The 23,388-nt window shown below is 42.0% G+C and overlaps 1 protein-coding gene across 1 annotated transcript in view; it reads left to right on the forward strand.

The window, feature by feature from the left end:
* The window catches only part of CLPTM1L (CLPTM1 like), a 358,381-nt gene that overhangs the window by 169,346 nt on the left and 165,647 nt on the right, over positions 1-23,388 (forward strand). The window contains 1 exon segment of the mRNA XM_029589936.1: positions 5,665-5,768. Within this exon segment, the coding sequence (XP_029445796.1) occupies positions 5,665-5,768 (104 nt within the window).

Here is a 23,388-nt window from a genome sequence, read left to right on the forward strand (position 1 = left end):
ACAAGATCTGGATATATCCAGATATAGTTAAGTCAACGCAACTTAGGAGGAAAAGATTTCTCACTCTGAGACAATCTGTACTTGAGAGAGGAGGGCAGTTTTTGCTTCGATACTCTTGCAAATGTATAGTTAAAATGAAAGGACAGACTTATCATTACACCGATCCAGAACATCTCAGTACACTTGTGGGATTAGATAAGTCGGGGGAGAAATAGAAAATAAGGGAATTAGCTTACTTTTTCTTATTAGCTTACAATAAGCTTTTCATTTGAAATTTGCTCCATAATGTACACTTACTCTTTATTTTCTTGCAATATATTACAGGAAATGGAAGATACATATAATGTGGTTAGTAATAATTTGTAATTGATATTTTTTCTTTCCTTCTCTGTATTTTACAAATACAATAGTTATATCTTTGTATTGTATTTAAAAATCAATAAATAAAGAATTAAAAAAAAAAAAAAATAGCATGGGATCTGTTTAATGTTTGAGTACTTGCCAGGTACTTGTATCCTGCATTGGTCACTGTTGGAAACAGGATGCTGGACTTGATGGACCCTCAGTCTGATGCAATATGGTGACGTCTTATGTTCTTAAATTTTGCAAAAGAAATTATGGGATAATTGAATTATTATTTTTGAACATTATGTGCTAGGTTAATATGAGATTTAAATTTAATTCTGATAGATTGACAGTTGAATTAATTCTGTGTGCTTTGCTCTGAGATGGTTTGTAAGTTGGCTTATGGAGATGTAATCAATGGTGGTTGATTTCCCCTGCCCACCAAGTCACATTTTTCATATTTAAACCTTTAACCCAAGTAGGAGGAACATGTTTGCAGTTAATATCCTAAATAGAAGGCATGGGAGTAATCTGCATGGAAATGCAGTTACTACCCTTAAAAGTAGGCATGGCCGTACTGCATGATGCGGCATTTACTACCCTCAATAGAAGGCATGAGGGTAACCTGCAAGGAGCGGTAGTTACTATCATAAACACTCTGGGCAGACCGGATGGATCATTTGGTCTTTTTCATTGCTGTGTTACTATGTTATCACAGCTCTAGTTTGCCAGTTCTTGTGTTACTTTGGAGGAGCAAAGTCAACTGGAAAGAGAAAATCACCTTGGTGTGGCAGCAAGTGATCTTGTAGATAGGACCTGCCCTTCATTTGAAGCATTAGCCTCTTGTACCAAGGACTTGTCTCTGGAGGCATGTTTCCAGGAAAAACGGGTTAGGACTGCCATTGTGGTTATTATTTGATTATTAGTAAAGTAGATGACTGTGACTGGAGGACCTTGGCGTGATCATAGTGTACCTTATATGTTAACTAGGTAGAATTTTAGAGAGCACTAGGGAGGAGTCAATTATTCTGTTATACTTGGGTACCAGTGACATAAAAACAGGCAGGAGGAAGATTCTGGAGGCTAAATTTAGACTTTTAGATAGGAAATTGAAATCCAGACTCTTCAGGGTTACATTCTCAGAAATGCTGCTAGTTCCATGAGCAGGGCTTTAGGGGCAGGCTGAGCTCCAGATTCTCAATGCAAAGATGACATAATGGTGCAGAGAAAAGTCCTTTAGATTTAGTCGGAATGGGGAAATATTCTATGGAAGGGGTAGCCTATTCTGATGGGTTGGGCTCCATTTTAACTAGGCTGGAACCCAACTGCTGCTAATAACATTTATAAAAGGAGATAGAGTAACTTTTGAACTAGGTCATGGAGAAAAGCTCATAGTTGCTCAGAAGCGCATGATTGCGTTATATCTTGAAAGGATACTAGCAAAGCAAACAGCTTAGAATGTTGCAATAGAGAAACTGTGGTAAAGAAAGGCCAAATGATTACCAGCATGGTTATAAGGTGAGGTGAAAGAGGCTATTTTAGCTAAAAAACCATCCTTCAAAAACTGGAAGAAAGATTCTTTTGAAAAAATAGGTCAAAGCATAAGCATTATCAAGTTAAGTGTAAAACATTGATAAGACAGGCTAAAAGAGAATATGAAATTAAGTTGGCTGTAGAGGCAAAAATTCATAATAAAAACTTTAAAAAATATATCTGAAGCAGGAAACCTACGAGGGAGTCGGTTGGACCCGTTAGATGACTGAGGGGGTTAAAGGGGCTCTTAGGGAAGATAAGGCCATTACAAAAACTAAATTAATTCTTTGCTTCTGTGTTTACTAATGAGGATGTTGGGGAAATAGCGGTTTCAGAGATGGTTTTCAAGGGTGATGAGTCAGATGAACTGAACCAAATCACGGTGAACCTGAAAGATGTAGTAGGCCAGATTGACCAAACTAAAGAGTAGCAAATCGCCTGGACTGGAAGGTTTGCATGAGACATGGACCTTGTTTAAAAATACCATCTTGGAAGCCCAGATAAAATGTATTCAATACAGAAGACCAAACTACTGCCAACATTGTTTAATGGTGATATAGGCAATTAAAGCCAAAAGGATATCATTCAAAATGGAAAGCTAGACTGAAATGAGGAAAACAGTAGAGATGTACATTTGTTTGAAACATTGTCTGTTTCTTATTGTTTTCAAAATGTAACAATGCAAGAAACCCATGAAATTTGTTTTTTTTTTATATTTGTTTTAGTGCGCAGTATTTCAGAAATATAAAAAGAATGGGAAAACCGACATTGAAAATCGACCCCCATAGAACACACTCCTAGAAAATAGGGAAGAGTGTAAGCATTGACAGTTTAGATGTAAAACTGTAATAAGGTAGACCTAGAGAGAATGTGTAAAAAAGCTCACAGTGGAAATAAAAAAAACTAATGATAAAAATATTTCCAAATACATTCAAAGTAAAAAGTCTGTGAGGGAGTTGGTTGGACTTCTAGATGACTAAAGGGTGCTCCAGGAGGACAAATTAAAAACAGATAAACTAAATTAAATCTTTGCTTTGGTCTTTACTGAGGATGATGTTGAGGGCATGCTCACATCAGAAACCTTCTTTGATGGTGATAATTCTGAGCAACTAAAGTTCATTGTGAAACTGGAAGATGAAATAGATCAAATTGACAACTCGAAAAACAAATTACCATGTCCAAATGGTATTTATCACAGAGGTCTGAAAGAAACTGCGAACCTCTTGATAGTAATCTGTAACTTATTTAAAACAGCCACAATACCTGAAGACTGGTGACTGGCCAATGTAAAGCCTTTTTTTGAAAAGACCACCTGGAATGATCCAGTGAGCATGATGTCGGTGCTAGACAAAATGGTAGAAGTTATTAAAAACAATATTACTGGTCATATGTAGATGTGGTTTAATGGGGAAGAGTCAATATCATTTTAGCCAAAAGAAGTCTTGCCTTATCAGTTGGTGAGATTTCTTTGAAGTGTAAAGGTGAGCCAGTTGATGGTGTATCTGGATTTTCAGAAGACAATTGATAAAATTTCTCTTGAGAGACTCAGGAAATTAAAAAGTGTTGTGGGATAGGAGACAGTGTCTTATTGTGGATTGATAACTGTTTAAAAGACAAAAAACAGAAGGATTAAATGGTCAATTTTACTGATGGAAAAAGGTCAATAGTGAAGTACCCCAGGGATCTCTGCTGTTTAACATATTTATTAATGATCTGGAAAGGGAGCAACAGATCACATTTTCAGATGACACAAAATTATTCAAAGTTGTTAAAATGGCAACAGATTGTAAGGAATTGCAGAAGGACTTTGCAAGATTAGGAGACAAGGCATCAAAATGGCAGATTAATTTTAATGTGGATAGGTACAAATGTATGCAGTGCTGGGTTCCATATTAGGAATCACCATCCAGGAAATGGACATCAAAATCCTTGTGGAGAATGAATTGAAATTCTCAGTTTAGCATGTGCTGACAGTCAAAAACACAAATGGAATGTTAGGAATTATTTGGAGAGGAATGGAGAATTAAACAGAATATCATAATGCCTTTGTATCGATCCATTTTGCAATCAGTGCTTGAGTAATATGTGAAGTTCTGGTCGCCCCCATCTTAAAAAATACATAAAGGAACTAGAAAAGGTACAGAGAAGGGCAAAAAGGGATGGAACAGCTCTTTTATGAAGAAATGCTAAACTGATTGGATTTGGAGATTAGGGGGGCAATATTCAGCTGCCGAGCAGCTCGGCTAGTTAGCTGGATAAACATATCTGACAAAGTAGCAGGGTATTCTCAGCAGTGCAGTTAAAGTTAGCCAGCTATGTTTATCTGACTTACTTTAGGACAGTTCAGTGGCATAATCAGAGTTAGCCGCATAAATTAACATGCTAACTCTGAAAATTGAAGTTAACCAGTTGTATGATTAACGCCACTCCTCCCCAAAATGCCTTCCACCTGCCCCTAGAATGCCCCTAAATTATAGCCAGATAAGTCTTCAAATATGCTGGTTTGGCCATTTAGACGGATAACTTGTCAGTTATCAGTCTAAATGGCTTTTGAATATTGACCTCCAAGTTTTTAGATGTTTTGGTTTTTTTAATTGTACACTGTTTACAAGGGGGGATTTTTAATGTTGTACATTGCCTGGTTGTGACTTTTTGAAAGCTGGGGAGGCGGTTTATAAATATGCAAATAAATAGGTTAAGGCTTGATGGAGACAGAGGGATTATACTAGAAGTTTGTAAAATCATGAGTAAGGTGGGCTTGGTAAAAATGGGCAATTCAAATACTACTAAAACAAGAGACTCGCCATGAAACTAACAACCATAGATTTCAAACAAATTTAGAAAAAAAATTTTTTTTTCACTTCGCGCACAGTCAAGCTATGGAATCTATTGCCAGAGGATGTGGTCACGACAACTAGCATAGTGGGGTTTAAAAAAGGTTTAGATAAATTCCTGGCGGAAAAGCCCATAAACAATTATTAGGAAGGTAGCCTTGGGAAAGCCATTGGTTATCACTGGGAGTGAGCAAGAAGAAATGGATCCCCTTTTTGGGATTTTCTGAGTTCTTATGACTTAAACTGACCACTATCGAGGGTAGAATGCTGAGTTTAATGGATCTTGTTTTGACCACATGGTATCTCTTATGTTGTTATTGCAGTGCCCTTTATGAAGCAGACGCTCAGCCCTTGAAGTCAAGATTGGGATTCATTGGATATAAAGAACAAATCCCTTGTGACTAATCCCAATTGCCCCCCCAGTGGATTTGATTTACCATGCTGAGAGTGAATTCTGCCAGACAGATTCAGAATGGGTCATGCTGGCAGTCTTCACCACTGGAGCTCTCATGTGAACCCTTGATGTAACTGTGTTGAGATTCAGACAGTATTGTACAAAGACATCTTTCTAGATCAGTCTAGCAAAATTAAATCAGTATATGGGGAGGCTGTCAGCTGGCTTTGTAGTTTTGCATTTGCTAAATAAGAAAATGCTTAGAATGAAAAGTTAATGATTTCAAAAAATAGAGTATAGACCATTAAAGCCATAGCTACATAAAAATATCAAATACCAAAAGTGGAATATAAATAAATAAACTAAGATTTATGAATAAATGTTCATTCAGATGTATTATTTTGTTTCCCTAAACAATATTTGTTGATTCTGGTTTTTTTGCAACTTGAATTGTATATTTCTTGTTAATTTTGATTTTTAGTAGAAGAGGCGGCACGTGGTATTACCATATCATTATAATGCAGTTTTAATAATGCATTGTTTTTTTGTTATCTTCAGTGCTTTGGCGATGCTTCAGTACAGTGGTAATATTCCTTTTCCTGTTGGATGAGCAAACAAGCTTGTTGGTATTAATTCCAGCTGGCATTGGAGCAGTAATTGAAGTGAGTATTTGAAGATGGAATGCTAGTATTTCTGAATATATTTTAAAATACTATTATACTTGTGCAAACTGTACTCTGAAAATGGAAACCAATACTTTTTTAATTGTGTTCTTAAAGCTGTTAACTAGGTTTAAAAACTCGGAGTTTATGGGGGGCAGGAGGGGGATGGAAATTTTTTGAAGCTTGGATGATCACTTTTGGACCCACTCGATCTAGATATATGAGGACTGTATTCAGAACACAACAGGAAGCATATGCCTAGTGAAACTGGAAGTGTTGGGCAAACTCTTAAAAGGTTGATTTCAACCGCAATATGACAAAATATGCATTAAAAAACATTACTAAATCCTATATATCTCAAATGTATATCTTAATTGGGAAAAAAAAATCATCTTCTTCCTATTCAATAGAGTAATAATAAAAATGAGAGAGAAACAAATAGTGGGGTAAAAATTTTACTCTGAATATATTGCAATGTCACCATGGGATAAGCCCGTGAGAGGCTTCTCACCTCTCACTAGGCCGACCCTGCCTGCCCTGTCTTGCAGCTGGAGCCGCCACTTTTGTTGCCATTGCTGTCTCTGCAACAGGCTCAGTGCCGCTGCAGACCCAACGCCATTCTCTGCAGCATGAAGCCGCCGCTGCTGTCACTCTTTGCCACATGGAGCCGCCGCTGCTGCTGCCTCTTTGCAGCTGAGGAGCTACCAGAATCGCTACTCTTCATGGCATGAAGCCGCCGTTGATACTGTCACACTTTGCGGTGGTGGAGTCGCCGCCTATATTGCTCTTTGCAGCAGGAGTGCTGCTGCTGACTTCACCAAGTTCGGTGCTGCTGGGACGCCGCTGTTGCTGCCTTCCCTGCCTGTCACCGAGCTTCTGCTTGGCGCGTACGCCGCTCTTCTGGATTTAAAGGGCCTGCGGCGGGAAAAGCCCCGCGGCCCTTACTGATGTCACCATCTCACCTGTTTTGCAGCCCTGTAAAAGGACTTCTCTTCAGTTCCTCGGTGCCTTCGCAAGAAGCTGCTTGCTCCTGGGATTCTCAGTTCAGCTCTTCATTCCAGGAGTCTTCGGAGTGTCAACTTTGCTTCTTCAAGGTCTCTTGTTCTTCGTGGGAGCTCCTTTATGTTCTTTGTTCTTTGTCCTGGTCTCTCGATGGTCCTGGTGTCATCAGCTTGTTTTGGCATCCTGATGTTCCAATCTTCATCTTGTTATCCCAGTATTTGCTTCCTCGCCCTGCTTCCAGGTCTTTTCCTCGTCCATTCCTCCAGGTGTGCCACCATCATGGTCTGCGACCAGCCCACGGGCTGTGTAGGGTGCTTCATGGCACAAGACCTGCCTTCAAGCCTGCTGTTCAAGTCTCCGGAAGGCCCTTGCTTTCTCGTCTAAGTTCTTCTGGTCCTAAGTTCCTGAATCCTTGAATCATGCTGTGGAATCTTCCCCCCCCCCCCCCCCAATTATTTCTTTATTGAATTTTAAACAAATTTTCCAAGAAAACTTGGTTACAGAAAAAAGAAGTGCTTTAGTCACACATAAGTCAACAAGGAAAATAAAAATACTTAATTAACAATAGGACCAAAGAACTAAAAATAATCCATATCAGGAAGAGATCAAAAGAAGAAACTAAGAGCTTAAACAGAGTAAGCCAATACATTCATTAGGACCAAAATAATCCTCATGCATTATCACTAGTAATGCAACCTCCTTATTGGCCAAAAAATTATCTAGCTGAGTAGCTTCATAGAAAATATATCTATTACCCTGATATTTAGGGATACATTTACAAGGAAATTTTAATTGAAAAGATCCACCAATTTCTAGAATTTTTTTGTTTCCTAGCCAAAAACAATTTACGACGTTGTTGAGTATCCCTTGTTATATCAGGGAACCCAGAGATTTTATAACCATGAAAGAAACATTCTTTTAAATTAAAACAAAAAGTTTCAAAATTAACTGTTTATCAGATTCTTTTAGGAATTCAACCAGAAGAGTTGCTCTGTCTCTAATCACAAAATCAGAATCTTCTAAATAACCTGTAAGGTCAAGAGACTCTTCCATTTGAGTTCCCTTTTGGATCCTTTCTAGGTAAAAATAAGTAGTAAGGTTTGAGAATAACTGGAATAGATTTCCTTAGAGAGGCCAAGAAGATCTTGAAAAAATCTTCCCAGCATCTCCACAGGAGAAACAAATGAACATCTTGGAAAATTTAAAATCCTCAAGTTAGACTTTCTGGCATGATTGCCAAGATTTTCAAGCCTTCTTAGCAAAATAAGATTATCTCTTTTTAAACTAGAACTTTGCTCAGTGATTGAAGAAATCTTATTTTCTAACTCAATTTCCCAGCATGATCTGAAATCTTCTGAGCTTGATCACTTAGGACAACAGAGATAGTTCCAACTGAATTCAGCATTGAATCAATTCTGGACGATAAGGTGGTTTCCAACTTAGTGATAGCTACCCACAGGGAGTCCAGCGTTATCAAGGCTGGTTTGATGAGATGACTGGAAGGAGTTGAGAAGCTCATTGAATTCTGAAGGGGGGAGCCCCTTCTAGAACAACTGAAGCAGTAGATGCCATTACTGGAACAGTGTCCTGCTCACCCAACTGAGATCTCCTTGCCCTGGGAGAGGGGGGGGGGGGGGGAAGGTCCATTGGGATTTAAAGAGGTCAAACCCTCCGAATGAACGGAACCATCAGGTTCAGGTTTATTGCCCGAATTCCCCTGGCTTGTAAATTGGAAGACCTCCAAAGTGGGTTGCGAAGTGGAAGGGAGGTAAAGAGGAATTAGAAGGGAAGGTCCTGACTAATCCTTTCCTCTTCTTACCCATTTGGAGAAAATCCCAACAGACTTACGTTGAAAGCCTTCCTGCAGAAAAAGCCTAAGAAGGGGCATGCCCCTTTGGTGTGCGGCTTCGGTGCACCGCTGCACAGCGTGCTTTGTAGTTTCGGGAAGAAGACGTTGGAGGTAGGGCATGCCCTCTTCCAGCCAGACAAACTGTTGATTGCACAAGCCCCGACGCGATGGAAAGTTTTCAGTGTTCTTTTCCCCCGCTGTGGAATCCTGAGTCTTTGAATCCTGCTGTGGATTATCTGAATGTGTCCATCCTGAATCTTTGAATCCTGTTTCTGGTCTTCGGAGTGCCTTGTTCTAGCATCTGTCTATGTCCAAGAGTCAAGCCAGTGTCTGCTTCTGTCCACTTGGTCCACGACCAACCCACGGGATGAGTAGGGTGTGTATCGGTGCAGATCAAGTTTCGTCATGTCTCAAGTCTGGAGTCTGCCTCATGTATGGCGTGGTCCGTGACCATCCCATGGGCTGATAAGGATGGGCTGCGGTGCAGGACTCTATCTGCATCTGAATCTGAGTTCTGATCTTGACCCTGAATCTGAGTCCGAATCCCTAACCAGTTTCTGTATCAAATCAAGTCTCCAAGTGCCTTCGTCTCATTCAAGTCTCCAGCGCCTCCGTTATGTCTTGTCCTTGTTCCTGAGTCATCTTCCATCCTTGCCTCTGTCCTGATGTCGTTTCTATAAGGCAGGTCCAAAAGGGCTTTCAAGTGGTCGGAGGGCTATCCTAGAGACCAGCATTGTGTTGCTGGGTCTCATCTTGGTGCATTCAGGTTCGGCGGAGGCCCTAGTGCTCTAAACCTTCAAGTTTGTCCAGCCTGTGCTCTGATATGTCTTGCCATTCACAGCATCTTACCCGGAACCTAGCCCGGGGTTGTGCAGTGGCCTAAGGGCACACTTCCTTAAGTAAACAACCGCTCTCCATGCTGGAAACAGAATACACAAACTATTATAATACACATATACATATGTAAATGCTATTTGTGTATCTGTGGAGGTGCACTCTAGCAGTAGCCCAAGGTTGCATTTATCCTGCTTTTAATCACACATTATACCAGAGATTTACAACCTGCAGCCAGACACATATAGCTCTTTGAAGACCTAAATGTAGCTCAGTCATGGGGGTGATGGTGGTGCACAGCAGTATAGGTCAAAGAGTTTGTGACTGCAGGAGATGAGAGGGGACTGAGAGAGAAAGAGGGTGTGAGATTGCTGGGAATGAGAGGGGCATTGAGAGAGGGTGTGACTGCTGGGAATGAGAGGGGGATTGACAGTGTGTGACTGCTGGGATTGAAAGTGTGTGTGCATGAATGCTGGGGACTATAATATTTCGCTAATCTATAATTCTCAGCGGATTACATCAGCACATACACAGTTAAAACACATCAAAACAAAACAATATCAGCATTTATACAAGCACATCACTAGTAACAGAAATCCAATAGGGAGAGATCACAGCAAGAGGAAGAGAGTGTATCACTGCTGGGGATGAACAGGGGATTTAGAGAGAGAGTATGTGTGACTTCTTGGCATGAATGAAGAATTTGGAGAGTGTGTGGCTACTTAAGATGAGTTGGGTTGAGAGAGTGTGAGGCTGCTGGGGATAAAGGGGGAGTGAGAGTGTGTGGCTGCTGGGGATAAGGGAGGAGCGAGTGAGAGTATGTGACTGCTGGGAATGAGGAGGGAGTAGGAGAGAAGTTGTATATCGAGTAGCGCTATAAAAATGTATATTAGTAGAAGTGATTGCTAAGGTTGAAGAGAAACATAGAAACATAGAAATGACGGCAGAAGAAGACCAAACGGCCCATCCAGTCTGCCCAGCAAGCTTCACACATTTTTTTCTCATACTTATCTGTTTCTCTTAGCTCTTTGGTTCTATTTCCCTTCCACCCCCACCATTAATGTAGAGAGCAGTGATGGAGCTGCAACCAAGTGAAATATCAAGCTTGATTAGTTATGGGTAGTAGGGGTAGTAGGGGAAGTAACCGCTGCAATAAGCAAGCTACACCCATGCTTATTTGTTTTACCCAGACTGTGTTATTCAGCCCTTATTGGTTGTTTTTCTTCTCCCCTGCCGTTGAAGCAGAGAGCTATGCTGGATATGCGTGAAGTATCAGTTTTTCTTCTCCCCTGCCGTTGAAGCAGGATATGCATTGAAAGCGAAGTATCAGGCTTATTTGGTTTGGGGTAGTAACCGCCGTAACAAGCCAGCTACTCCCCGCTTTGTGAGTGCGAATCCTTTTTTCTTCTCCCCTGCTGTTGAAGCAGAGAGCTATGCTGGATATGCGTGAAGTATCAGTTTTTCTTCTCCCCTGCTGTTGAAGCAGGGAGCTATGCTGGATATACATTGAAAGTGAAGTATCAGGCTTATTTGGTTTGGGGTAGTAACCGCCGTAACAAGCCAGCTACTCCCCGCTTTGTGAGTGCGAATCCTTTTTTCTTCTCCCCTGCTGTTGAAGCAGAGAGCTATGCTGGATATGCGTGAAGTATCAGTTTTTCTTCTCCCCTGCCGTTGAAGCAGAGAGCTATGCTGGATATGCGTGAAGTATCAGTTTTTCTTCTCCCCTGCCGTTGAAGCAGAGAGTTATGCTGGATATGTGTGAAGTATCAGTTTGTTCTTCTCCCCTGCTGTTGAAGCTATGCTGGATATACATTGAAAGTGAAGTATCAGGCTTATTTGGTTTGGGGTAGTAACCGCCGTAACAAGCCAGCTACTCCCCACTTTGTGAGTGCGAATCCTTTTTTTCCACATTTCCTCTTGCTGTTGTAGCTTAGAGTGATGTTGGAGTCACAGTAACCATGTGTATGTTTATTGAATAAGGGTATTATCTCCAGGCAGTAGCCGTCATTCTGGCGAGCCACCCACTCTTTATTGACGGCCTCTTGACTTTATGGATCCACAGTGTTTATCCCACGCCCCTTTGAAGTCCTTCACAGTTCTGGTCTTCACCACTTCCTTCGGAAGGGCATTCCAGGCATCCACCACCCTCTCCGTGAAGAAATACTTCCTGACATTGGTTCTGAATCTTCCTCCCTGGAGCTTCAAATCGTGACCCCTGGTTCTGCTGATTTTTTTCCTATGGAAAAGGTTTGTCGTTGTCTTTGGATCATTAAAACCTTTCAAGTATCTGAAAGTCTGTATCATATCACCTCTGCTCCTCCTTTCCTCCAGGGTGTACATATTTAGATTCTTCAATCTCTCCTCATAAGTCATTTGATGAAGACCTTCCACCTTTTTGGTCACCCTTCTCTGGACCGCCTCCATCTTGTCTCTGTCTCTTCGGAGATACGGTCTCCAGAACTGAACACAATACTCCAGGTGAGGTCTCACCAAGGACCTGTACAAGGGGATAATCACTTCCCTTTTCTTACTCGATATTCCTCTCTCTATGCAGCCCAGCATTCTTCTGGCTTTAGCTATCGCCTTGTCACATTGTTTCGCCGACTTCAGATCATTAGACACCATCACCCCAAGGTCTCTCTCCTGCTCCGTGCACATCAGCCTTTCTCCCCCCATCGAATGCAGTTCATTCGGATTTCCACTCCCCATATGCATGACTTTGCACTTCTTGGCATTGAATGTCAGCTGCCATGTCTTCGACCACTCTTCCATCTTCCTTAAATCCCGTCTCATTCTCTCCACTCCTTCCGGCGTGTCCACTCTGTTGCAGATCTTAGTGTCATCCGCAAAAAGACATACCTTACCTTCTATCCCTTCCGCAATGTCGCTCACAAAGATATTGAAAAGGACCGGTCCCAACACCGATCCCTGCGGTACACCGCTTAAAACCGCTCTCTCTTCAGAGAGAGTTCCATTTACCATCACACATTGTCTTCTGTCCATCAACCAGTTTGCAATCCAGGCCACCACCTTGGCACTCACTCCTAAGCTTCTCATTTTATTCACCAGTCTCCTGTGCGGGACAGTGTCAAAAGCTTTGCTGAAATCCAAGTAGATGACATCGAGTGCTCTTCCTCGATCCAATTCCTTGGTTACCCAGTCAAAAAAGTCAATCAGATTTGTCTGACAGGATCTTCCAATGGTGAATCCATGCTGCCTCTGGTCCAGCAATTCTCCCGACTGTAGATAGTTCACTATTCTCTCTTTCAACAGTGACTCCATTACTTTTCCCACCACCGAAGTGAGGCTAACTGGTCTGTAGTTACCAGACTCTTCTCTGTTCCCACTCTTGTGAAGCGGGACCACCACCGCTCTCCTCCAATCATTCGGCACCACTCCCGTTTCTAGGGATCTATTGAATAGGTCACACAGCGGACCTGCCAGCACATCTCTGAGCTCCCTCAGTATTCTGGGATGAACTTCATCAGGCCCCATGGCTTTGTCCACTTTCAGTTTCACCAGCTCTTCCCATACATTTTCTACTGTAAATGGAGTTACATCTACTCCATTCCCCTCCAGTTTCTTGTTAACTAGTGTCGGTCCTTCTCCAGGGTCCTCTTTAGTGAACACAGAACTGAAGTATTCATTTAATATTTCTGCCATTTCTTCGTCTCTCTCCACACATTGATCCTTTCCACCTTTCAATTTCACTATACCACTTTGAACTTTTCTCTTTTCACTGATGTATCTGAAAAATGTTTTGTTACCACTCTTTACCTCTTTGGCAATCCTCTCTTCCGCTTGACTTTTTGCCATCTTGATTGATTTCTTCGTCTCCCTCAGTTCTACCAGATATTCTTCTTTGTGTTCCTCCTTTTGGGATCTTTTATATTTCTTGAACGCTGTTCTTTTAGCCTTTATTTTGTCAGCCTCCTCCTTTGAGAACCAGATAGGTTTCATTTTTCTTTTGCTTTTCTTTACTTTTCTAACATATAGATTAGTTGCCTTGGTGATTGCTCCTTTTAGATTGGTCCACTGTTGATCCACATCTCTCTCGTTTTCCCAGTCTTTTAGTTCTTCCTCCAGGTACTTCCCCATTTCATCAAAGTCTGTGTTTTTGAACATCAAAACTTGGGTTTTTGTGCTTCTGTTCCGTGTCCTTTTTGTGATATTAAATCATACCGTTTGATGATCACTGGTGCTGAGGTGGGCACCCACCTGGATGTCTGAGACATTATCTCCATTAGTGAGCACTAAGTCGAGTAAAGCTCCTTCTCTCGTGGGTTCCATTACCATTTGTTTGAACAAAGCTACTTGCAGGGCATCTACTATTTCTCTACTGTTATTAGATTCTGAAGATGGGATTCTCCAGTCTACATCTGGCATATTAAAGTCTCCAACGATCACCACTTCTCCTTTCTTTGCTATCCTGTGGATGTCTTCAATCAGATCTCTGTCCAGCTCTTCCTTTTGGTTTGGAGGCCTGTAAACCACTCCAATAAAAATGGATGCCCCATCTTTTTTTAAGTCTGCCCATAGTGCTTCTTCTTTGCCCCATCTTCCTTGCAGCTCAGATGCTTGGATATTGTTTCTGACATATAGAGCCACTCCTCCCCCTTTCCTATCCTCTCTGTCCTTCCTTAACAAGTTATAGCCTGGTATTGCCGTATCCCAGTCATGATATTCCGTAAACCATGTTTCCGTGACAGCAACAAAGTCCAAGTCCGCCTCCACCATTAGGGCTTGCAGCTCTGGGATTTTATTACCCAAACTATGAGCATTTGTGCTCATAGCTTTCCAGCTTTCTTTGCTCAGGTTACTGCTGTTCCTGGACTCCTTTTGTGACCTATTTAGTTGAGTTTTGTTATCCACTTTTCTCTTTGCATTTGTGCAAGGGAAGAGATTAATGCCTCTGACAGTCATCCATCACTGTGATCTTTTTCCTTTGGTTTCTGATTTGGAATTTCTGTATGCATTGGGTTTTTTCTCTCTTTTCCGATAACATTTCATTCTTTTTCTCGAGGACTTCTTCAGAATTTAATACAGAGAAGGCATTTTGTACTTGTTGCACTTGATACAGTGTGTGTCTACGGAACACAGGTCTTATTCTACCAGAGCCCACTGAAATACTTTTAAAGTTCCTTAATGGCCTTTGTGAGTGGTGGGATAGAGTTGTGGGTTGCACAGCTTTCAATAATGGGTGTCTGTGGGTTACAGGTCTTATCCTACCTGAGCCCACAGTAAATCTCTTTTTTCTTGAGTTGAAAGAGGGTTGAAAGAGGGTTGAAAGAGTATGACAGCTGAGAGAGAGGGGAATTAGTGTGTATGTGACTGCTGGAAGTGAGGGGGGAATTGCGAGAGTGTGTGACTGCTGGGGTGAATAGGTAAATGAGACTATTATTGCTGGGAATAAAGAGGATTGAGAGAAGGGGGTGTGCTGCTAGGAATGAGGGCAGATTGAGAAGAAAGGATGGATCATTTGTGGATAAGGATGGATTATGAGAGAGTGTGCTTACTATGAATGAGGGAGGGTTGAGAATGTATGTGCTAGTGAGGATGAGGAAGAACAGAGTTTGTGACTGCTGGGAATGGGAGATTGAGAGAGTGTATATAGCTGCTGGAGATGTAGAGATTGAGAGAGTGCTAGAGATGAGGAGGGACTGATAGTATGTGTGACTGCTGGGGGTTAGGGGGATTTAGAGAGAGTATATGAAAGCTGGGTATGAACAAGGGATTGAGAAGAGAATGTGACTGCTGAGGATGGGAAGGTTTAGAGAGAATGTGGCTGCTGAGGTTGAGAGGGGTTGAGAATGTGTGCTACTGAGGATGAGAGGGATTGAGAGTGTGGCTGCTGAGGTTGAGAGGGGTTGAGAGTGTGTGCTACTGAGGATGAGAGGGATTGAGAGTGTGGCTGCTGAAGGTGAGAGGGGTTGAGAGTGTGTCGCTGCTGAGGATGGGAGGGAGTTGAGAGAGAGTGGAAGTCTGGGTATGAGGGAATTAAGAATGTGTGACTGTTGGGGATGAATGTTTGAGAGAGGGTGTTACTTCTGCGGAAGAGAGGGGAATTGAAAAGAGAGGTGATGACTGCTGGGGATAAGGGGGGATTACAAGAGTGTGTGAGACTGCTAGGAATTGTAGTTGTGTGTATGACTGCTCTGAATGAGTGTGGGTTGGGAGAGTGTGTTGTGCCACTGCTGGGTTGAGTGGGGGTTGGGAGAGAGTGTGCAACTGCTGGGGTTGAATGTGTGATTGCTGGAGATGGTGGATTGAGAGTGTGTGTGACTGCTGGCCATGAGGGGAGATTGAGAGAGAGAGAGAGAGTGTGTGACTTCTTGGATGAGTATGATTGAGAGAGTATGTGACTGCTGGAGATGAAGGGATTGAGAGAGTGTGCTGGAGGTGAGTGGGATCCGAGAGTGTGTGACTCCTGAGGATAAGGGGGGATTCAAATGTGTGAGACTGCCAGGTATGAAGAGGGTTTGAGGGAGTGTGGTGTGTGTGAATGCTAAGGATGAGGGGACGATTGAGAGATTGTGTGGCTGCTGAGGATTGGAGGGGGGGGGGGGGGGTTGAGAGAGTTTGTGTGTCTGCTAGGGATAAGTGAGCATTGAGAGTGTGTGTAATTGCAGATGAAGGAGGGCTTGAGATAAAGTGCTGGAGATGATGGGGATTGAGAGCTTTTGACTGCTGGACATTAAGTCGTTGAGAGTGTGTGACTGCTGGGGATGAGTGGGGGTTTAGAGAGAGAGTATGTGTATGACTACTGGAGATGGGCGGATTGAGAGAGTGTGTGCTGGAGATGACTGGAATTGAGTGTGTGAGACTCCTGGAGATGAGAGGGGATTTAGAGTGTGTGTGACTGCCAGGGATGAGAGAGGTTTGCATTGTATGTGAATGGTGAGAATGAGGGGGTGATTGAGAGATTGTGTGGCTGCTGAGGATGGGGGGTTGAGAGAGAGATTGTGTGTGACTGCAGGGGGTGAGGGGGAATGAAAGTGAGTATGTGTGACTGCTGGAAACTGAGTAGAGATTGAGAGAGAGAGAGCATGTGACTCCTGAATATGAGAGGAGTTGAGAGAAGAGAGAGTGTGACTGCTGAGAATGAGAAGGATTGAGAGAGAGTGGGTGCCTGCTGGGGATGAAGGGGGGACAGAGAGATTGAGTGCTGGGAATGAGGGGAGATTGAGAGTGAGCATAAGTGACTATCAAGGATAAAGATAGATTTATAGATTTATTAAAATGTATAAATTGCCTACACACACAGTGTGTGTGTGACTGCCAGGGATGAGAGAGGTTTGCATTGTATGTGAATGGTGAGAATGAGGGGGTGATTGAGAGATTGTGTGGCTGCTGAGGATGGGGGGTTGAGAGAGAAATTGTGTGACTGCTAGGGTTTGGGGGGTTAGAAGGAGAGTGTGTGTGACTGGGGATGAGTGGGGGTTGAGAAGATAGTGTGTAACTGCTGAGAATGTATGGGGATTAAGAGAGTGTCTGTGACTGCTTGGGATGAGTGAGCATTGAGACACTGATTGCAGATGGAGGGATTGAGAGAGAGTGCTGGAGATGAGGATTGAGAGTGACTGCTGGGGATGAGGGGAGGGGAGAAAATGTGTGCTGAGGATCGGGTGAAGCTGAGAGTGTGACTGCTGAGTATGAGGGGAGTTCTTTATTTATTTTATTTAAAGTTTTTATATACCGACATTCATCAAAGATATCACATCGGTTCACAGTGTAACAAGAACAGACGCCTGGGGCAGCGTTTTTTACATCGAACAATATTCAGTTATAACACGGCAACAAGATAGTAATTAAGGGATGGGGAATTATAAGGGGAGATTTGAATATAGAACCGAACGAGTTGGAAGAGAGAGTGTGTAACTGCTTTAGATGAAGGGATTAAGGGAAGAGAGAGTGTGTGTGTGACTGGAGAAGAATGGGGGGATTGAGAGTTTGTGACTGCTGGGGATAAACGGGGATTGATGCTGGAGATGAGGGGATTGAGAGAGAATGGGTGATTGCTGGGAATAAAGGTGGCTTGAGAGAGAGTGTGTGTGATTGCTGGGGATGAGGGAAGATTGAGAGATAGTGTATATGACTACTGGGGATGAGGGGGGGTGGAATTGGGATTGTGTGACTGTGAAGAGTATGTGAGGGGTTGAGGGATTGGCTGCTGAGGATGATAGGGGTTGAGAGGAATGTGAGCCTTTGAGGATGAGGAGGGGTTGAGAGGGAATGTGTGGCTGTAGAGAATGAGAGATGATTCAGAGTGTGGCTGCTAGGGATGAGGAAGGGTTGAGAGAGCATATATGTGAATACCGGTGGTCAAGGGTTGAGAAAGTGTGTGGCTGCTGGGGATGAGGGGGATTGAGAGAGTGTGACTGCTAAGGATGAATGGGGCATTGAGAGTGTATGCATGCTGAGAATAAGGGTGTTGAAACTCAACTTGAGTGTTGTGACTGCTGTGGATTAGGGAGGGAGAGAGTGGGTGACTGATGGGGATGTGGAGTAACTGAGTGTGTGCTGGGGATGAGGGGGATCTAGAGAAAAGGTTTATGCTGATGATGTGTGTGTGAATGCTGGGGATCGGGGGTGATTGAGAGAAAGTATATGTATATGTGCTGAGGATAAGGGGTGTTGATAGAGCATGACTGCTGGAGAAGAGGGGAAATTGAGAGACTTACTGCTGAGGGCAAGGAGGGATTGAGAAAGTTATTTCTGGCAATGAAAGGGTATCGAGAGAGGGTATGACAGCTGGGGATGAGGGGAGATTGAGAGAGACATACACTAGTTGCTGTGGATATTTAGAGATTGAGAGAGAGTGTCTGCTGGAAATAAGCCTTTTACTACCATAGAAATCTTGCCTGCTCATCCACATCAGCTCACCTCTCCAATTCCTATTGTAGATGAAGGGAGTATTGAGAGAGAGAATGACTGCTGTAGATGGGGCAGGGTAGGCAATTTACATGAGTATAATAGTTGTGGCTCATGAAATATTTTGAATAAAGAAAAAAAATTTTAAATTGCTCTTATGTTTTGAAAGATAGCAGACGTTTGGATTATACTGACACCTTTTGGCCACCATCGGTACTGCAGCATTTGTTTTCCTTTACAAGAACATTATCACAATAGATCCATCATGAAAGTGTTTGATGCTGGGCCAGATTTATGATTTTGGTGCCCATAGGCAAGATTGAAGAGAGGGGGTGGGAGATCCTGGCTATTATAAAATGGTAGAAGTCCCTTCACCCCAACCCTGCCTCAGAACACCAGAGTGTCATAGGAGTGTGTTTGAAGCGGATAGTGGCAGCAGGCTCTTCCTTGGCACAGTTGTACTCCTGTTTGGCCTGGATAATTGGCACCTTCAAAATTTGGAGCTATAGGCAATTGCCTATGTTGCCTGTGCCTAAATCCGGATCTAGTTTGCTGGCAATACTAGACAAACGTTTTTAGTGAAGATGTGCTAGCAGCAATTAAGTTGCATCAGAATTACATGCAATGTTTCAGGAGCATGTAGACAGTGTTGGCCAGCTGTGAAGGCCTTAGGACAATAGATATTTGGCTGTCGTGCTATGCGTCAGTGAGCTCCATTTACAGCATGGGCCACAGTTGGGGGATGAGCATAATGGCAAGGCAGAAGGCCATAACTGCAGCATGGAAGACAACCTGTGACAGAAGAAGCAGAGGAAACTAGTTGCTCTTGTAATTGTGAGGAAGAGGGAGGGAACGGTAAAGGGAAATGAGGATGGTGGAAAGGTAAGGGAGTGAAGGAGGGGGGTAAGGGGATAGATGGGTGAGGGGGGAGAAGGTTAAAGGTAAAAAGTGGGAAGGGGAATCGTTTGATTACTATAAACTAAAAGGCAATCAAATTTTAATAAACAATTAATAAGAGGGTGGAAGAAGGGAAAGGAGTGTTGAAACAGACTGCAAATGTTTTGCAGGTTTCAATGTGTATGAGTTAATTGGGCTAAATGAAGCCCCTGATTATGATCTTTCTAGTGTAAAATTATTTTTCACTAATTTTCATATCTGGGATCCTTCTGTCTATTAACTTAGTATCTTTGGGGTTTTTTTCATACCTAGAGATGATCTTTGGTTTTGGTATTAAATTTTACATATTTCTCCAAAGACAAACAAGCAGAATGTGAAATCTGCACAACCATGGTGAAATTTTACTTCTTAGGGTCTAGAAGTTGTTGTCATGCTCTGCCGAGCATTTTCTTGCCATCCTGCATCACGGTTCTTGTTTTTCCTTGGATTCCAACAGTTTTTTCTCTAAAGAGAAATATTTTGTCATTTTTATGATTTCCTTTGTGGGGCCCTCTCAGTTTTACCTTCACCATTTTAGGGTCATTTTTTCAGGATTTCTTGCTGTTTTCTGGTAGCCTCCATATTCGTTGCCATTGGTGCATTGAATGGCATCAGTTGATTATTTTTGTAAAATCAAATCATTCGATTTTGCCTTGGATAGCACTGGGGAACATTTATAACATAATTCCTGTTGAGTTCGATTTTTCAGCTGTTTTAGACTTAAATAGGCATTCTGATTTCAAAACTGCAGTTAGTTTTCTTCTATCATGTCAAGGTTTTTCTCTACAGGCTATCTTAGACATGGGTTTATCAAAATGCACTAAATATCGCATGCGTTAGGAAAAGGGGCATGTTTAATGGCAATAGGCTGTTTATCGCAAAGTGCACTATCTTAGCTCTTCGCATAGGTATTACCACAAACTGTGATAACTTGTTGTAATTCCTACCTGCGACAATGTCAGAACTCCAAAAGAATGCTTGGCTGTCATTAGAAACCTTGTCAAGGACTTCCTTGGAAATACATGAGCACAGAATTACACTGAAATTGTCCAGAAACTCTTGGAGAGCTTCAAAATGCTTCGTTGCAACATGAGCATCAAGGTGCATTTTCTGCATAACCCTCTTGCTGACTTCCTGAAAAACCTTGGTGCAGTCAATGATGAGCAAGGTTAACGATTCCACCAAGATTTGAAGGTCATGGAGGCACGGTATCAGGGTAGATGGGATGTACATATGATGGCTGACTATTGTTGGTGCATCAGGCGAGATTGTACACAGATTGAACACTGCCAGAAAAGCTATAAGCATACATTTTTACCTTAATATGTATGTTTGGTAGCAGAACTTTACTACTTGTACACAATTTGACTTACAGTAACAATATATAGCCTTTGTATGAATAAAATAACTAAATAAACAGTATATTCAGGTAATTTTTTCTTTTATTTCCTTTGCATGTACATTTTGTATGATTTTTGGGACAAAGAGAGGGTATCCTGTACCTTAAAAGTTGATGTGATAGCGAAAAACTGGGGTCATTTTTTGATTCAAAAGTTAGTCAAAAACAAGTGTCAGATCTAACTCAACAAAAATTGTGTTCCCCAGTGTACTTTTTTGATTGATGGACTAGCGACTTCAGCAAGTGCCTCTGGTATGGTTACATCAACTCTGAGGACATGTTATTTCTGCCCCCATCAAAATGAGGGACCTCGGTCTTGTCCCAGATGGTAGAAGGCCTCAAGCTGTAGCTAATGTCCCAACCAAAATTTGGGATGGGGTTTTGACTGCATCTGGTAAGCATGGTATCCATGACCTTCCAGTCAAAGAAGGGTTGAGGTTTTACCATTGACCCTCAGACCTTTGAGTTCTCAGTATAGTCAGAAATGGGTACATATTTTGGAAACCCTGTGAAATTATCCTCCAGGAAAGAACGCCTACAAAAGATGCTTCCCACCCCTTTAGAGGTCAATGCAGTCAAACCCAGTCCACCAGGAGAAAGAAGGTGGAGATTTTATTCCAAGTGCTTCCTGATGCCACATCTCCATATGAGGCAAGCTGAATGGATGTTACAATCACAGTGGATTCTAGCCATTCAAGATCTTCAAGACCGCATGCAGGTCACCCAGAAGATTAAAGATGTTCTCTCTTGGTGGCTGATTCCATCTTAAACTTTAGGGCTTTGAATAAATTCCCAGTAAATAAAATTCAAGATGGTTTCCTTAGGCACCATAATTCCCTTCCTGAAAAAAGAGGACTGGATATGCTTCTTCATTTTAAAGGATGATTACATCCACATAGAGATTTCCAAATCATAAGAGAGCTCTCAGATATGTAGTAGGGAAGTGCCACCTCTAATATTGCATACCACTGTTTGGACTTACATCAGTGCCACACATATTCACAAATTCTCTTGCAATAGTTACAGCACATCTACACAAATTGGGAATGCCTGGATGATTGGTTGGTCAAAAGTATGTCTCAAGGAGATGCCATAGAATCAGTGAGCAAATTCATCTGGTATTTGCTTGCTAAATCCTATTTGAGAGTCATCTCAATTGGAATTTATGGGAGCTCTGTTAAATATGACTCAAGTGAAAGCCTTTCTTCCACAGGAAACAATCATCCCATTGTCTGCAGTGGAAAAAGTCAGTCAGCAGGTATCAGCATGGGTCATATTGCAGGTGTTGAGTCTCATAACATCAAACGTACATGCCATTTTCTTGGAATATCTCCATGTGCAGCAAACTGAATAGATCTTTGAGACTGCTGGTAGATCACCCAGGAGCATAAGAATTTTCTGTCTTGGTGGCTGATTCAATTATGTCTGCTGGAGGAATCTCCTTCCAGATTCCTCCAACTCAAATTGTCCTAACTACATGTATATTCAATCTGGATTGGGGATGTTATATGGAAGGGCTCCATACCAAAGGCCTTTGTTCTGCTCGGAAATACTCCAACATATACATTTCCTAGAGCTAATGGCAATACTATAAACTCTAAAGACTTTCAGAAATCAGTTGCCCTGGAAAATTGTCCTCATTCAGACAATCAGATAGCAGTGTTATACATGAATAAACAGGGAAGACCAGGCTCGTGCCTTCTGTGTCAGGAAGCTGTCCAGATGTGGACCTGAGCCATTTCTCAAGTAATGGTCCCAAGGGCCATGTACCTGGCAGGAAAGGAGAATGTTCTGGCAGACAGATTGAATCAAATCTTTGAACCACAAGAATGGTCCTTAGTCAGGGAAGTATCAAATTAACAGCTTTCAAGGGTTTTGATTGAAAAATAACATTTTGAAAATGGTAGGAATTTCAAAGTCTGTGCTGGAACTGACAGAATTGGGAGAAATTATTATGACCAGTGAGCCTGACTTCAGTGCCGGGAAAAATAGTGGAAACTATTCTAAAAATCAAAATCGAAGAGCATATAGAAAGATATGGTTTAATGGATCACAGTCAACATGGATTTACCCAAGAAAGTCTTGCCTAACAAATCTGCTTCATTTTTTTTGAAGGGATCAATAAACATGTGGATAAAGGTGAACCGGTAGATGTAGTGTATTTGGATTTTCAGAAGGTGTTTGACAAAGTCTCTCATGAGAGGCTTCTAAGAAAACTAAAAAGTAATGGGATAGGAGGCGATGTCCTTTCGTGGATTACAAACTGGTTAAAAGACAGGAAACAGAGTAGGATTAAATGGTCAATTTTCTCAGTGGAAAAGGGAAAACAGTGGAGTGTCTCAGGGATCTGTACTTGGACCTGTGCTTTTCAATATATTTATAAATGATCTGGAAAGGAATACGACGAGTAAGGTTATCAAATTTGCAGATGATACAAAATTATTCAGAGTAGTTAAATCACAGTTCTATTTATTTATTTAAAATCTTTTCTATACCGTCGTTAAGCTAGGTACCATCACAACGGTTTACAACAAGGCACAAATATTAATGTTGGTAGATGTCTTGTTTTTTTATCCACTAAACAGGTGCCATCAGGTTACGGTAACATAGTTTCATCATAAATACTAAGGGGCGGATTTTAAGAGCCCTGCTCGCCTAAATCCGCCCAAATCCGGGCGGATTTAGGCGAGCAGGGCCCTGCGTGCCGGTAAGCCTATTTTACATAGGCC

This window comes from Rhinatrema bivittatum, chromosome 2 (assembly GCF_901001135.1).
Source record: "Rhinatrema bivittatum chromosome 2, aRhiBiv1.1, whole genome shotgun sequence".
Taxonomy (NCBI): Eukaryota; Metazoa; Chordata; class Amphibia; order Gymnophiona; family Rhinatrematidae; genus Rhinatrema; species Rhinatrema bivittatum.